General features: G+C 36.9%; 1 protein-coding gene across 2 annotated transcripts; it reads left to right on the top strand.

Moving 5' to 3' along the window:
- The first annotated feature begins 324 nt into the window (after window positions 1-324).
- Window positions 325-17,711, top strand: LOC132273700 (replication factor C subunit 3). 2 transcript variants are annotated; one of them, XM_059774732.1, is made up of 9 exons: window positions 325-765; window positions 865-1,081; window positions 10,618-10,697; window positions 10,856-10,946; window positions 14,236-14,317; window positions 16,064-16,193; window positions 16,322-16,385; window positions 16,458-16,526; window positions 17,372-17,711. In XM_059774732.1, exons 1-9 carry the CDS (start codon window positions 573-575, stop codon window positions 17,469-17,471), a joined length of 1,026 nt encoding a protein of 341 aa, XP_059630715.1. In that variant the 5' UTR covers window positions 325-572; the 3' UTR covers window positions 17,472-17,711. The 2 variants fall into 2 exon arrangements, with proteins under 2 accessions (XP_059630715.1, XP_059630714.1); XM_059774731.1 differs by having other exon boundaries at window positions 328-765; window positions 10,787-10,946.
- The last annotated feature ends 260 nt before the right edge of the window (window positions 17,712-17,971 follow it).

Here is a 17,971-nt window from a genome sequence, read left to right as displayed (position 1 = left end):
ATAGGGGTGGAAAAATTAAACGGCGATGGGGAATGAAATCTCCGCCTCATTGCCATCCCTAATTCTCCCCCACCTGAACTCAGAATGCCCTTGTTGCAATCAGTCGGGCCACCCTGCCTATGGATTGGCTACCTGAACACATCTGTGTGGAACGCTTGGCGTGACACTGGATCAAGAATTAGGTTTGATTCTGATATCAACTGTTACGGGTGGGTACTTCACGATCCTACCCAAAAATCTAAGTTATTACTCAATTAATTTCTTATTGGGATTCAACGTGAGATAAGTTTCACCTTGTAACATATTTCTCGGTCCTCGAAGAGGAGTGAGGCAGTTGTGGGCGAAAATAAAAAAAAGTGTGTGTGGCAATGAAAAAAAATAATGAAAAGAAAAAGAAAACCACATTAAGCGTGATACGCACTGTCACGTGCGATAATTTCTCTTGCCCTTTAGATTGGCGCCATAACTCCGTCTTGTAATGGAGGTATTTGACCACTGTCCGCGCGCGCACCCAGTGAGAGATACTCTGAGAGACAGAGAGAGAAAGAGTAGAGAGAGAGAGCTTCAAAACCATGGCAGAGGTAATCTCTCTCATGGACATCGACGACAAGGAAGAGAACCACTCTCTCAAGAAGTCAGTCAACAAGGGCAAAAATGTCATCGCCGCCGGCGACACACCTCACCCCAAAGCCACTCCTTGGGTCGAAAAGTACCGCCCTCAGTCCCTCGCCGACGTAGCCGCTCACCGCGACATCGTTGACACCAGTAAACATACTATTCCCCCCTAATTTTCTAGGGTTTCACTCCATACACAAAGTATACATATATATGTTTAGATATTTACTTAGTACTTTCTTCGAACAGTTGATAGGCTTACAAGCGAGAACAAGTTGCCACATTTGCTACTGTATGGGCCGCCTGGTACCGGCAAGACTTCGACCATTCTCGCCCTTGCGCGCAAGTTATATGGATCGCAGATGCACAACATGGTTTTGGAATTGAATGCATCGGATGATCGAGGAATTGATGTTGTGAGGCAACAGATTCAGGATTTTGCTAGCACTCAGAGTTTCTCATTTGGGTAAATTCTTATTCTTTGCTAGTTATTTGCCCAAAATGCATGTTTTTGGTTATTATCAGTCATGATGTTTGGATAATTGGATGTGATAGTTTGCATTTATGGCTGTTTAATTATGGGCAATTGGGGTTTTAATGAGCATGCAATTGGATCGAGACACATTCCTCTTCATGGTTCTGGGCATTAGAGGATAATTTATTATATTTATGTTTTCTTATATACATTTTTTTTTTTGAGTTGTTATTGTTGGGTTTGTGGCTCTGCCAATTGTGTGTGTGAAATCCTAACAGTTAGATACATAATTTATTTTATTATATTTATGTTTTCTTATATACATTTTTTTTTTTTTTAGTTGTTATTGTTGGGTTTGTGGCTTTGCCAATTGTGTGTGTGAAATCCTAACAGTTATATACATAATTTATTAAATAAAGAGCCATTTTTTTTGTGTCCTTTGGCTTTTTTTTTTTTTCTTTCTCTTTCCAAAAACTATGACCTATTTAGCCCAATAATGGTGATTTCAGTGGTTGTAAGGCCACTTTAACTTTCCATGTCCCTCAAACTTCAGGCTCTTGTTCTCGTATATGTAACATGTGCATTATACAGAAAACCAAATGGCCTTCAAATCTTGTGGCCAAGTATTGTGCAACCTTTGCCACATCTAGCCAGATTACCCCACTGGCCCCATGCAATTGAAGGATATCGATACATACTATGAAATGATAAACTTCCCTCTCATATCCTTAAGCGTATAACTGCTGAGGCAGATAGTGGAGTGTGCTGGTGCCAAATGACAAGCAATGCTTACACAGCCATCCTTGACCAAGGCCTAAACATAATCACCTGACCATAAGTTCAACATTTCATTTCTGAGCAAAGGGTTTAGGATCATATACAGCCTTTGAACGTGTATCAATTAAATCATATATGGGGTGCCACTGCCATGTGTTGGTGAGAGGTTAAGGTTTGTTTTGGAAGGCATATGGAAAGTTATATTGTTTTCAAGGTATTTTTTATTTGAAAAAACTACTTTGAATGTGATCTTGATGGTGGAAATTTTTTTTTTTTTTGGGGTGGGGTTGGTGGTGGAGGGGGCGCAAGTGGCAAGCATATCCATAAAGGAGGAAGATAACTTACCACCTCCTAATTAACCATTTAACCCGAGAAAAAAACTTACCGCCTCCTCCTCCACTACATGGTTTTCAGGGATATGAGGTCCACTTCATTTATCTTTTTGTGTTCATTTTCGTTTTGCCATGGTCTGTAGAGGATTTATGGGTTATGTTAGCCAAAGTATTGACGGTATTGGCAAATCATCCATGTCCTCGGGGTGGTGCATATGGAAAGACTTGAATGAGTGTACTTTTTAAGATGCATAGATGTCCTTAATTGACTGATGTTGCATTTTCCTCATTTTTGGATGTCCAAAATGTTTTCAAGATTGCTGTGCGCTTTTGTTGATTTTATAGGTGACTTGTATTGTACCGTTTATACAAATAACTTAGTTTCATGCTCTTCTATACAATGTGCATGCATCCCCCTTAAGAGCTACTGTTTTTAATGCTTATCTTTATTTATGAAAAAAAGTGTGTATGGATTTATATGTATTCTCATGTCACATTAAGTCAACTGCTTTGGCCACAACATTATTTTTCATAATTATAGCTTCTGGCCTTTGTTAATGAAGTCCACATACTTCAGAAATTGATCTACAGTTTTTGGTTTTAAAATAGTCATTTTTCAGCTCTGAATTACCTTGTCCAGAAGTAACATGTACCATTATAAATCAATTTTCCATGGCCAGTGATCTTAATTTGCATGTCTTGTGGTGTATATGTATGTGTGTGTGTCCTGCATGTAGGCATGTGTTCAAGTATGAATTTTGTGTGTGACGGAAATCAAATACCAAGCTAACTAGTTCTTAATTCCGGAAATATTTGTGAAACGGGGATCTTGTGCAACAAAACATAGGAAACATCTCCGATAGAGAAAACTGACCACAAGGGATTCATTTGGTCACTCAATTGGTGACTACTTCCAGGGGCAACTGAACAAGAAAATAAGTCTCCTATCAACATACACTCCCATGGATAATGCATCTTTCCATTATTTGTTGACATCAATCAAACCTCTCATAATTGAATGATTCATTGCAACGTATTGCTTCAATACAATGATGCCTTCAGTTCTGTGGTCATAATGTGATATGTGAGATGGCCCTGAGATGATATTTATGGCTGATTATGAATAGATTGTCCATTGGTAAAGGTTAGCGAAAGATGGGACTTTAGGGCTTGTAAGGGTTTAACCAAGGCTATAGGTTTGGGGTTTCAATTAGGTAAGGAAAGACTGAAGTTATGGATTTGTAAACAATACTTCTGGATGGTAATAATGACTGGTTTGTGTTATTATTGGATGTTAGTTTGAATGCTCAACTGTTAACAGTGTGCTTGTTGGAGGAAAGAATGGAGGGAACAAAAGGGGAGGAAAAAGGAAGGAGGGAGGGTTTGGTAGTGGTAGAGAAAGAGAGAATGGAAAGGAAATGGAAGTCCGGATTTTTCCTTCCTTTAAAGGCTTTTCCTTTGCCCAAAGTGGACGGAAACGGGAAGAGAAAAATCTTGCCTGTCAAAATTTTATTTTATTTTGCAGTTCACTTAATAATCAAATCGCTCGGTACCCCTTCCATTCCTTTCTACCTAATCAGATTTCATGTGGAAAAATCTCATTCCTTTCCCATGTATACCTGTTCCATCCCTCCTATCTTCTCTTTCATTAATTTTGTCATCTTGTGTATTGAATGGAGCATAAAGGAGAAAGGGCTTTGGGTTTGTTAAAGAGGTTTTAAGAGTAGAATAATTGTTAACAAGGTCGAGTTGTATGTTTTAAAGGTTAATAAATATAAACAGAAGGACATGAGAAGAAGATGCTAGGAATAACTTTTAGAATCCTTTACTTATTGGGGTTAGGGTTGCATTACATTATCCTAAGAATGCTTCAAAAGTTGATGAAAATATCTCAAAGCTAATCTCTGTTGAATGATTTAAATACTAAAGTTATACCCTCTATAAAAGCTGCTTAAGATCGCAACCCTTTGTCCCGGCCATTGTAGCACGTGTGTTGCTCGGGGCATAAGGGGCATGATGATTTGACGTCGTGCTTGCCTTCCTCCGGCTTATCACCGGTAGTCTGTCCAGGGTTCGAATCTCAACGATGGCAACTAACCACGAGGGTTGCGCTCGTTGCGGAACTTAACCCAACACCTTACAGCACGAGCTAATGACAACCATGCACCACCTGTGTCCGCGTTTCTGAAGGCACCCCTCTCTTTCAAGAGGATTCGCGGCATGTACTTATCAAAAAAAAAAAAAAAGAGCATTCGCGGCCTGTCAAGCCCTGGTAAGGTTCTTCACTTTGCATTGTATTAAACCACATGTGAGGGGGCATGTTGAAGGATTTAAATCCTGAAGTTACACCTCACCATCACCCTAATAATTAAAATTGAAACACGTGTTGGACCAAAAAGAAGGCCACACGTGAGGGGGCGTGTTGAAGGATTTGAATGCTACAGTTACAACCTCTCTAAAAGCTTAGAGTAGATGGTAGTTTACAATCGACATTAAATTTGAAGAGTGCATAGGCATTTTAAACTATAGGCTGCTGGGCTTCTTGTGCTTTCAATAGGACTTGAAAGTTTGTAGGAGCAGAACCCGAGGGTTTGATAGAGAGTTGTGCAAGGATCACTGATCTAGACTTAGAAGGGGGTTAATAGGTCTTGTGGAACTAACTACAGTTATAACTAGAATTCAAACAAAAATTATTTTAAGAGTTCAATCCTCAGTATATAGCAGATTGTAAAAAATTTAGCAATCCACAACAATAAGATGCAGTAAAAGCATAACCAATGAATATTAGATTTTTTCGTGGAAAACCCTAGAAAGGAAAAAATCATGGGAATTGATCCAGGAAAACCAAATCCAGAGTACAACCTAGGTTAACAAGTTCTACTCCAAGAATCATCTAGTTACCTCCTGAAACAAAAGAGTGGAAACTTTTCCCCTGAAAAGTCTTCATGCAACTCTTTCGCTCATCGACAATGTCCGCTCCTAATGAACCTGCTTCCCTAGCAATTCACTGTCAGCCACTAGTCATCTATATGTCAATTTGATTGTGGATTGAACAGTTGTGTTGATTTGTCTTTGTAGTATGCATTGAAGGTTCATTATCATCATCATCCTTGCCTTAATGCCATATAAATGGGGTTGGCCACATGATTTTTTTTTTTTTTTTTTCATAATTGAACATGAATTCTTTCTCTCTAATCTTTTCTACTACATGTCATTTCACCTGCTATATTTAATTTTAAAAGTCTTTTTTAATAACCTCATCCCATGTTATCTTGTTCGCCCTCTTCTCTTACCTTCTATTATAACTAGTCTCCCTCGTTTGGCGTAGTGAAGGTTGTCAACACATATAAACTACACTTACTAATTAATGCAAATGATGAATGGAAAAGAAGAACTGAATGCACTCTCAAAAACTCTCAAAAATCTGCTCTTAATATGATATATGTATTTATGAGATATATATATCTATCCAAGTCTGCCCTAGTATTATGTATTTATAGGCAGCACTAGAGAAATTAGTTTTTTGCACGGTTTAAACCAAGTTGGAAACTGCTTTTTTCTTTTTTCTCTCTCTCTTTTTTTTTTTTTCCCTGATAAGTAATATATTCATAGATAGGTGCTCATACGGGGAGCGCGTCCCATATACAACTGCACAAAACCCAAAAAGCTATGATCTCAAGCTATCTGAAAGATACATGAGATCATCCACATAGTGCCAACATGAAACCAAAAAAAAAAAAAAACTAAGATATAAGATTGAAATAGACATTGATGGTTCGACATTACTCCAGAAGGCTTTAATCGATACCTTGATGGATTGAAATCTTTTGCTGGTTTTATATTTAGAAAATTTTCAATGTAGAAGTTTCCAGAAACAATTTTCATGCAAGTTTAAAGCAATCTAGGGAATCAAATCAAATTTAAATCGTGTAAGCATAGAAACCCTTTATATGCATGCATGAACCCTAATTTGTTGAGTGCATCAATGTGTCAATTTACCTTTCTACCCTTGTAGTCAAAGATTACCAAAATACCATGAATTTCAACTTCATCCTTGGGAGGTAATTAACTTTTGAAAATCTCTAAACTAAGCTAGAGAGTGAAACAAATGTACAGACTTCAAGTTTTGTTCTGCGAAAGATGCTACCCTAAGTTCTCCTATTGACATAACAGGATTATAATTCCATAATTAGTAAGTTAGAAATTTTGACTACTAAAACCTATTTTAGACCTACTAAAGGTTATACTTGAGAAGCCAATAATCAATTAATGCGGGATGACAGCTTAGGATTTTAACAGAATGCAGTCTACTATCTCTTACCGGAAGTGCTAATACTTATAATTGCTTATGTTATTCGAGATTGTACTAATTAAAGAGATTTATAGTTGTTCTTTTATGGATTTGGGTTAGAATAATTAAGGTTTACTGTCCTTTTCATGTTATTATTGAAATTAGCTTGCTGGATTCTGTAGACAGCAATGAGAAAGAAAGTAAGAGTAATTAGAGGAGGGAGATTGCAACAGGTATAGTACACAAATCAATCTTTTCTTCATATTAATAAGGGTCGCGTGCGAATAACCCCCTGTAGTATGTATATTGTGCGTATAACCCCCTCATGTTTGTTAACCACCCCTCTATCAAAAAATATTTGTGAATTAGTCCCTTTTGGTTATTTACCGATACCGGAACTGCAAATATACTAAAATACCCCCTCTCGCAGACCGATTTGTTTCGGTTTCAAATCGACCGTTCTCTTCTCCGGCGCCATCTTCATCAACGACGGACAAAACAAGGGCCACCGCTTTAACAGAGACCAAGCCAAAGAAGAAGGCCTGAGGGGAGAGGTTGTGGATGCGGTACGACCGATCCTCTCTCCATGAACTTGTCGATCGATCTCCTCCATGGTGGCAGTGGGACGCAGAGCGCAACAACCTCAGTTCCGGCGATGACGTAGCAAACTCCGATGAACTGAACTCTGCAATTTTCAGCCAACAACAAATAGCAATGAAGTTTCACCTCTGCAACTTCCGGCGAACAAAACCATACCAAACCAAACCCACAAGCAGAGCAATTCGTTGGGGTGAGAGGGAGACATAGAGGGATTGCCAGCCCAACACACAATTCTGTGGAATGGTGTGGGTGGTGGCGGTGAGGAAGAGAAGTGAGGGCCACCGACCAAAGTCCGGTGAAGAACATGATTCAATGATGAAACCGATTCGATCTTGATCACGATTGCGATTGCTTCTGAAGCTCTCTCTGCAACAACAAACATGACAACGATTGAAATCTCCCACTCAAAGATATCATACCAAAGCAAACCAAACCCACAAGCAGGGCGATTCGTTGGGGTGAGAGGGGAGAGAGAGTGAGGGGTTGCCAGCCCAACACAGAGCTCTGTGGAATGGTGTGGGTGGTGACGGTGAGGAAGAAGAGAAGTGAGGGCCGTGAATATGGTAACGGGCAATTACGGAATATGTATGAAAGGGCAGTTTTGGATTTTAATATTTTTGAACCCCATTCTCTACCGGAAATCTGGCCGGAGGTGGTTAGTTGCAACATTATAGTATCTAGTGTGGATTTATATGCACAAAATAAACTAGAGGGGTGTAATCTGCACAAAATCAAAACTAGGAGGATGTTTTCTAGACTTTACCCTATTAATAATAATGATCTCGCTTTGGTGTGATAACAGTTACATATAGATTCCAATCTTTCTAGGCAATTAAAACCCACTAAAACAAGGATAACTAATATGATAACCAACTCCTACTTAAATTTCTAAAAAATAGCAAATAAATCTAGTCCAGCCTGAGAAAAAACTCCTGATTGAAATACTAGGAACTCAACATGAAAGCTCTTGGAAAATAATAAAGGCTAATAGAATATAAACTTTTTAGAATTAGAAATTTCTAGCAAAGAAGACTTTCTGAATTTTAAGTCAGATTCGGCAATTCCTCGAAACAGAATAAGAATTAAATAACCCTTTAAAACCAATTGAGTACTAAACTATACTGAACAATCCGAATTTAAATGACAAAAATGCTATCAACATGGGAACACTCGTTGAACAGGTTTGCTAGTAACTCATGCAACTAGCAAAAGGGAATAGTATTGTTCCCGAAGGGAGTGGGGACATCCTAAGGAAAAATGAAAATCTTGGGCTTTGGAAGTCTTCTTTCTGTGCCACTCATAGTTGTTAAAGGCGCCGAAGGCGCGCGCCTGAGGCGCAAGGCGCCTCTAGGCGCCATCTCAGCTCCTTTAGTGACTTAAGGCGCAGGGAGTAAAGAAGGCGTGCGCCTTTACCAAACAGGCGCCAGGCTACAGGCGTCCCAAAGGCGCGCTTGCTTGCAAAATGCAATTTTTTTTATTGGTTTAGTTCTGTTTGTTTATTTTTTTTTATGTATTGTTATATTATTATTATTTATATTATATTATTTTATTAGTTAATTGAATAGAAAACCTACAAGTTACATTGTTACAACATAAAAAACAAAAAAAGAAAAGAGAACAAAAAGCAAAGGAAAGAAGACAGACTCGACAGAGGCAGCGACGACTTGGACTCTCGGTCTCGGAAGTCAGATCTGCCGGATTTGTGTCGGATCTGCGTCTGCGACTCTGCCGGTAAGTTCTCTAACTTCTCCTTCTCTCTCTTCTTCTTCTCTCCTTCTTCTCTCGTCCTCTTCTCAGATTTGCTTCTTCTCTTTTCTTCTGCGACTTTGCAGATATTTTATTTCTTCTTTTCTTCTTCTTCTTTTCTTCTCTCTCTCAGCCGAGTCGAGCTTGGCAGATTTTTTATTTTATTTTTCTTCTTTTTATTTTTTTATTTATCTTTATTTTATTTTTTTTCTCGAGTCTGGACTCTGGACTGTCTACAGCTCTTCTTTTTATTTGAAAGAGTTTAGTTTGTTTGTAGAGTTGGAGTTGTTATTTAAGATGGTCGGTGTTTTTTTTTTTTTTTTTTTTTTTTTTTCAGTTATCTGTGTTTGTTATGTACTATAACTATTGTTCTTTATTTCATACTACGTGGCAATAAAAAGATCGTTGTTTGCGTTTTGTATATACAATTTTGTGCATGTGGGTATCAGAAAGATGTTGGACTTTAAGGTGAAGACAAAATTTGATCTTTCTCCATCATACATAACCTTCTGCATGATTTTGGGCACAATAAGATTAATGCAAGTAGACACTTTGAATTGGTAATAATGACAGCAAAATGCAGTAACATTATAATTGGACTTTACTTGGTTTTGGCATCTTTATAATTGGACTTTACTTGGTAATAATGACAGTAAAATGCAGTAACATTATGATTTTGGGCACAATAAGATTAATGCAAGTAGACACTTTGAATTGGACTTTACTTGGTTTTGGCATTTTATGTTGAATATTTAACTTAAGTAATTCATTTAGTTGACTTTTACATCTTTATATATACTATTGCATCTTTAATACTTTATTGGGTGGGTTTTGTTTTTTTTTTTTTCAACGTGCGCCTTGCTTCAGTCGGGCGCGCGCCTCGCCTTGCGCCTTGCGCCTCAGGCTCCAGGAGGCATTTGCGCTTTTGTGCGCCTTGAGCCTTTAACAACTATGGCGCCACTTGTAAACTTTCAGATGTTTCTGGCTTCTATCTCAGCGTGTGCATATTTTTTTATTTAGATGTGAATTATATAATTGTTCCACAAATGAGCAAAGCAAAACATGGTGTTTTTCATGCATATACCACAACAGTATAAGCTATGACTTCAAATATCTTGCATTGGGCATAAATGACGCATTGTCCTTTGAAATGCTCACGTGGTTTTTGTTCCACAATCTCTTTATTATGCTTTATGTGCTTAAGTTCTGATATTGTACTGCCAATTGTAATAGCAAACTCTTAGTTTTGTAACGATTGACGTGTTGAACTATTCACTTGACAGCTCTGTTACATGAACTCAGATGTGTACGGGGGTGGGTATGTGACTGGGCGTCAGATTTGCCATATCTTGAAACCCAAGGACACATGGAGACAGTTAATATATATATATAACCCAACTGTCTCCATGTGTCATTGGGTTTCAAGATATGGCAAATCTGACGCCCAGTCATGGTAAAATGGCTTTTTAGGTAGCATAGTGTCCAAAATGGACATTTTTTTTTGAAGTAGTAATATAACAAAATGAATATAAAAGAGAATTTTGTGTTATGGGAAAGTTACTGTAAAATATACTACAATATACTATGTAGATATCTAACCAGACATGTTGGATGCTCATACCTAGGTTGTGTATCCAAGATGGGTACTTCACACATTTAAAAGAGTCCATTTTGACTTCCCTTATGATATTGGTGGACAACAGGAGTTTGTTACTCTCATACTTCATTGCCTTGATCATCGTTAAATGCATCAGTTAACCTAAACAGTTTTTTAATTGCAGTGCAAAGTCATGTGTGAAGTTGGTCCTATTGGATGAGGCGGATGCCATGACGAAAGATGCACAATTTGCCTTGCGTCGAGGTAATGAACTATATGATTTTTACTTCTTAATTAAATTGTACTTTTATTTCTTGATGCATATATTGTACCATTCATATTTTATGATGCAGTGATTGAGAAATACACAAAAAACACTAGGTTTTCTCTAATTTGTAATCACGTCAACAAGATTATTCCAGCACTACAGTCCAGATGCACTCGATTTCGATTTGCTCCTCTTGAAGATATTCATGTCAGAGAGCGAATAAAGATTGTTATTGAGGCTGAAGGGTAAGTTCCATATTTTTAAGTTGTCCATTTTGTTTTATTTATTTATTTATTTTGATTACTTTTACTGCAAAAATTAGAAGTATCCACTAGATAATTATCTTTGGTAGGAGCAGGATTTCTAAACATCATCGTAGAATTTCGGTTTTCTTTTGGAATCATCAGTAGGTCTTGTAATTGCCAAATAATTTTCTTCCACAGTTCCTTTTATATGTTGACATTCTTAAGCAACATCATGTTCTTTTAGAGCACTGGACAATAGTCATTCCTTTGCCACCTGGGGGATTTAGGATATGGCAGGATACTTTTTTCATACATAAGTTTGTTATGATGGTAGCGTGGTTGGATTTTTTTGCATTGATACATTTGTTATGATAGTAACTAAATAACATTATGCTCCATTTTCTTGTGTTTAAGTATTGTAATGATGTACGACAAGGTTGATCTATGATGTATGATCCACATAATTGCAACATGAAAAAGTTTGATTATACCACTCTAGGGCTTGCCACAGAACTGTGTTACTGTCATGTTCTTGGGTCATACCCTGTGTTCAATTAAAAGGCATCATCTCATTTGTACCATTTTGGCTCACATATATTTGTTCTTCCTCTCATCAGTATAAAGCTCGCTTTTTGCAGTTTATGCTTATTGCTAGTCAGATATATTTTTTTTAAAGCCTGGAAAATCTATAAGGCCAACTTTCTCTCAACTTGTCTTAAATTAGCAACATCCTTACTGCTCACAGATTTCCTTATTTATTGGTCTATTTTGTGGTTCATTTTTCTCTACCTTCTCATTTTAGCTATCTTAATTTTCCAATGTTATGACATAAACTGTTGCTGGGTCTTATGGCCATTATATATAATTTTTCGTTTAAGATGAAATATTTGTGTTATTGGTTGTCACAGACTCACACATTCTTAAAAAGTATGTTCCTACTTCTGAGTCCTCGGGGAATATTCTTTTTAATCTCCGCCTTTTCGTGGATGCTCAATGTAGTATCATCATTTCTTGTCCATCAAGTTTCTTTATTGTCTTGCTCTTAGTTCTATTGAGGTTCTGTTAGCACTTTAAATTCCTTTCTTGAACTTGAAAACCATCATTGACTAAAAGCATAGAGGTCATGTTTGGTTATTAATTTTGGAAGTATTTCTTGAAGCAAAAAGTCAAAGTTTTGTTTAGTCAAATGAAAATTTAACACTTCTTGACGCATAAATACTCCATTCCATTACCACTACCATTAACATCACCTCCACCAACGAATGGGCAATACATCGATTACGACCACCACTTGTTTTAGTGATTATCATACAACATTACAACCTGTCCTCTTCACCAACACTACCACCAACAAATCCGCTCCTCTTGCAGTTTTCTATCTCCTTGCTAGTAGCGCTTGATTGTGTGTGTAGTCTTTGTTGTTGATAATCTCTACGCACGTCAACTGATGCCTTAATAACTGAATAAGGCACTCACCAGACACCATTGTACATGTATGATGATGCATTCAAAAACCAAAATAGTAGTATTCACAAAGACTGCTAGGATGCACATAATATCATGGATTGGGAGTTTGAATGCTCTAATATTGTGTGCTTGTGTCTCTCTTAATTTTCTTACCCATACTTGTCCTTGTATAGAGGTTAGATTCAGAAAACAATAGGGTTCTGAGTAGTTTAATATAAAAAAGAAACTCATAACCGAGTTGCTCAATCAATCGAGCTAGGTGTTGATCGAGGGACACCAAATCAGTAAAACTAGATGGATATCTTTTATAGATCAATCGACATCTACTGTCCTGTATTGTCTTGGATTTTGATTTCAATTTTGTTAATAAAAATACCTTTAATGCGTATCAAAGAAGATTATGAAGATTTAATCATGCAAATCATGTACTCATAATTACTATATGCAAAACCCTAATTGGTGATTGTTACCTTTTCATCCTTGCAAATGTGGAATTTATGATATGGCCTTGGACAAGGTACCATAACTAACTTAACTAGACACAAAAATACAGATTCCAAGTTTTGATCACAAATTTGCCAATCTAAGTTCTATATCCTAACAACGTCCAGTAGTACGATTTGATATCAATTAATTTGATTCATTCTTTTAGCAAAATAAACCTCATGTGCTTATAGCAACAGTTTTCTCAAATCTGTGAACTTCATATTCATTAACTTGAGTTTTTAGAGAAACAGAAATGCATGTTCATTATAATGCTGACCGAATTGACTTATTAACGCCTTTTTTCTCTTTAATATAACTTTATATTCGTAAAGAAAATTAAAAAGGGAAGCATAATCACGGCACAATTTTTTTGGCAGTTTTAACGTATGGGACTAAGGATTAATTGCAATTAAACGGGCCAGTAGGTTACATGATCCCTATTATAGCTTGTTGAACGAAAACAAATGATTAAAATCACATTTAGTACCTAATAGCACATTTTTGCAGACGCATTTTAAATAATATTCAGCACAAATTTCTTATGGAGGTGTTCATACAATTTATGGGGATTCTTCTGTGTCATTCTTCCTCGCATAATCTAGGTGGGATAAAGGAATTCAATCTCAGATGAAATCTAGCCACCCTGTTTAGACTGTCAAGCAAAGCCATATCTACTCACTTATTAACTGCTTAAACGGGGAGAACAAGAGTAGTCTTTAGGGGTCATTAGCTTGAGTTAATCCTTGTTATTCAAGGATATTGGAAGTGGTTCGAGGGTGTTGGGAGTGATGACTGGTTACAAACCTAACTTTTGACATTACTCATAAGATTTTAACTTGCATTCTAACACTCTTGATATTGCATTTTAACTGTTGGAATGCACAAAAAGGTTGTTAAAATAATTTACACCATCTGTTTAGTTCTTAAAGAATTAAAAGCTTGTCAACAAAGTTGCAAAGCTAAGGGCTTACTTTTCCAACTTACTCACCTTTAATCACGTTGAAGGGGATTTAGTTTTTTTATTTTTATTTTAAATATAGGGGAAATATTTCACCTTTATTAACATGAAGTAAGCAGGTCACTTGGATGGTCATTTTCCTTTTGGTTTATGCTTTGGTACCTTGTAAAATTCAAAGAGACGCATGTAGTAGTCTCCATTTTTAGCTTGAGTGGTATTTCTTGCCTCCCACAAAGGAGAACAGGGTTGAAGTGGACATGACTAAATAGATGCCTAACTTATCAACATGTCATGCTGTAGTTATTACAATTAGATTTTGGCTTTTTTGACTTCGCTATGGTGTTGTGCTTGACCTCTGACATAATCTCGCTTAACTAGGCTTGATGTACCAGAGAGTGGCTTAGCAGCACTCGTACGGCTTAGTAATGGTGACATGAGAAAGGCTCTGAATATTTTGCAGGTTTGTAAATCTTTAACCCTCTCCTAGCTTGCTTTCTCTGTGTTTTATTTTATTTTATTTTTTATTATTATTTATTTATTGGAGTTCCTTGTCAAAAGGGTTTTGAGGTTTGGTCTCGAATGTTTGGCATCTTTGATATAAACAAAAGAGGGAACTGCCCATTGATTTTATGAATTGGTGCTCCAGTTTCTAGCAAAAAAATTATAGAAAATAACCAAAGGTGGGATTATGTGTGATCATTACTTGGAGAGGGGGATCCTCCACTTTTTTTATGGCATGCTATGACATATTGTAGGTAAGGATGTTGACATGGAAAGCCTTTTCTAAACCTGCTCTGGGAGAAGGAAACACTCCCCAAAACCATCCCAACACTGTAACGGGGTGGGTGGAACTTATAATGAAATTAGCCAGAGTATGGTGGTTGCCTAGGGTTTTAAATTTCAAACTTGTGATATGGACTGCCACTGGTTATAAATTACCATAAATATTACTGTTGTTGCAAAATCTGAAGTACTTTAATCTTTGTACATGGCACAATATAATGTACCATAGGCTTTACAACCACCTGAGGAAAAAGGAATGGGGAAGGACTTGCATTTGTAGAGTCAAGTAAGCTCCACTATTTTGCTATCTCTTATAGTTTCCTTTACCTCCATCAGCTTAAATCATGTAGCTTCACCTACGTTATGTCAAGAGCACCAGTTACAGTCCCCACGTCAGAAGTTGTATAGAACTTGAAAGCTTTCATATACTTTGGACAAAATATTCACAGGTAACCCTTCTGACAGTGACATCAATATAGAAATGTGAAAACCTACTAGTTTGCTGGATGATGTTGATGGTCAAATTGAAGCCCCTATGAATTGATTGTTCTAATTTAAACAGATGACAAACAATAAGAAACTTTGAATGCATGATTTCAACTGTATTCTATATTCATCTTCTCAAACACCTTTCATTTACTGTTTTCATTTTTTTTTTCCTCCATCAAGAAACTTGGCATAGTTGGAGAGTAATGTGGAAGGTTAAAGTGCCTTCTGAGGTTTCTTTTGTTCTTTTTGAATAGTGACAATTCAGGTAGAAAAGGTAAGATGATTCAAGTTGGTGTTGTATGTGCAAATAGGCTGAGAAGACCCGTGCTGAGAAAAACAAAGGCCTTATCCATTTCTTCTTAATCTGGTGGCCTGGGATTCATGGTGCATGTGGTGTTGTGGGTTATGCCTGTAGAGGGAACTTGCCAGCTAGCTGGAGGATGTGCTAGGAGAAGTGTTGGTATAGGGTACAGTGGTACACACCCTTATATCCACGTTTGGATTGAGTGAATATGCACACGATTTGAGGATGTGGAGTGGCTGGTTCATGGGATTAATAAAATTATGATGGATATTTTTCACTCTAGAATGTTTGAGAGATTTCCTAGATTCTTTGCTACCTTTTGTAGGCTTTTTGGGTGATTTGAGCTGTATGGGAGTCTGGAGTTCAACATGTCACTCTTATATACTCAGCATGTACATTGGTTGTGTCCCCTTTGGCACTTTTAATACAGTTTTAATATTTTACTTATCAATACAAATGTGGATTATCCCATTCTGTCAATTTAAACAATCTTGCCCAAGAACCACTCTTTATTACTGTAGGATTATGCTTGCACAACTGTTGGCTTTCTTATGTTAATTTGCATCTATGTGAAAGGATTATCACTGGTTTCTGTTTTGGCTTGTTGATAACTTCTCTTCATATTTGCAGTCAACACATATGGCTTCTCAGCAGATAACGGAAGAAGCTGTCTACCTTTGCACTGGGAACCCCCTGCCCAAAGACATTGAGCAAATATCGTACTGGCTTTTGAATGAATCATTTTCAGTTGGCTTTAGACGTATCCAGCAAGTTTTTTTTTGTAATGCAGTTGTTATTGTTACATAATTACATTGTGAAACTCTGTTTTATTTTTTTGCTTTCATCATCACCGTCATTTTCTTCTTCTGTGTACTTAACTATCTGTAGAAATATCAGATATGAAGACAAGGAATGGATTGGCCTTGCTGGATATTGTAAGAGAAGTAACCATGTAAGTGTTCACATTATTGCTCTAAAGCAGTCAATTTTTATGAACCTCATCGTTACGGCAATTTGTGAACAGGTTCGTTTTTAAGATCAAGATGCCATCAAATGTTCGAGTTCAACTGATCAATGACTTGGCTGATATAGAGTATGTATCATGTCTTATTCCATATATGCCTTGCTCTTGAGAACATTTTTAATGTCAGACCCAGTAACCTGATAGTTGTTTCAGTTGAAGAATGGAGTGATTGATACATGATTAATTTAAACCAGTACAGAGATACATGTGTTTTACATTTGTAGGACAATTAGAGCTTAAGAAACCTATATTGATAGAAGCCAACTGTCAGCATTAATTGGACTTCTGCTTTGTAGATGTTTAAAGTCATGGGAACCGAAGGGAGTGTTGGCCAGTAGAATGAAAACGTTCCTGCCAATACTAAAAAACCACCTTTAAAAACTCAATTTTTATTCAGCAAACCATAACCCAGGTTTGTGCATCTTCTATAACATCTGAAGATGATTATTAGTATTCTGGATGTATTGCGAGGAGTCTGGTTTGATTGCAATGAAACTCCTAAAAATTAAGGTAGATAATGGTAGCACATTTCTTTAAGCATTTGTGCACAAACATGCAATGTGAAAACAGTCAAACAAAGCCATTAAAAAGTGTTTCAGATTGAAGCAGATAAATTCACCCGAAGCATTATCCAGCTAGCTCTAACCTCAATAAAATCAAACCTTGTACTATTATGGTTAATTCATTAAACATGTGGAGATCAATGAAAATTGAATAAAGCAGGACAGAAATGTGTTTTTAGTAACGTAAGTTTCAAAAAAAAAGAAGAGGATCATGAGTTTAGCATACAGAGGATCTGCTCCAGATTCCCAGCTAGGGTTTTTGTCAGACTAGTGTAGAATTGACTGCAAGTTGATTTTGAACTTGATGAGTTTTTAATTGATTAAAATTTACGAGTGGTTTTTGGTTTGCAGGTACAGATTAACTTTCGGTTGCAATGACAAATTGCAGCTCGGGGCACTCATTGCTACATTTACCCGTGCTCGATCTGCCTTAGTTGCAGCTGCAAAGTAGTTCGTCTTAAAATGCAGGCATGCGGCTTTCATTGCCCTCGCAATTTTTATGCCTGTGGTTTCCAATCTATCTAAGTCATTGGGAAGTAAATAGTTTGAAAGGGGTTTTTTTTGGTGTGATATCAACTCCAGAACTATAAGATGCTTCCATATTTTCATTAGCTATGGGAAGGGAGGATTGTAAAACTTAAACCCTTGTACTTCAAGATCAATGAGCTAACAGTTCTTAGCTTTTTCTTCACTTTTTAAGGCGTCTGACTTGTAATCTCATGTTCATCTGCATTGTTAAATTGGTATTTATCCATGTTGCTGTGCCTTGTGCTCTCTCTCTCGGACCCTTGTTAGTTGAGGCTATTCGATTTCAATTTCTTAAATTTATTTTATTTGGTTGTGCTATTTAGTAGCTCAAAGTGTCAATGGAGTGAGAAAGTATACTTTGTGCAAGTAGAAATTCTCAATTTGTCTTTGATATACGAGAGGTTGGCAGTAGTTTTCAAGAAA

The sequence above is a fragment of the Cornus florida genome, unplaced genomic scaffold (genome assembly GCF_030987335.1).
Source record: "Cornus florida cultivar Cherokee Brave unplaced genomic scaffold, ASM3098733v1 CherokeeBrave_3.0.0_Hap2_Chr09, whole genome shotgun sequence".
In the NCBI taxonomy this organism is placed as follows: domain Eukaryota; kingdom Viridiplantae; phylum Streptophyta; class Magnoliopsida; order Cornales; family Cornaceae; genus Cornus; species Cornus florida.
This window is presented reverse-complemented; position numbering and strand designations above follow the sequence as displayed.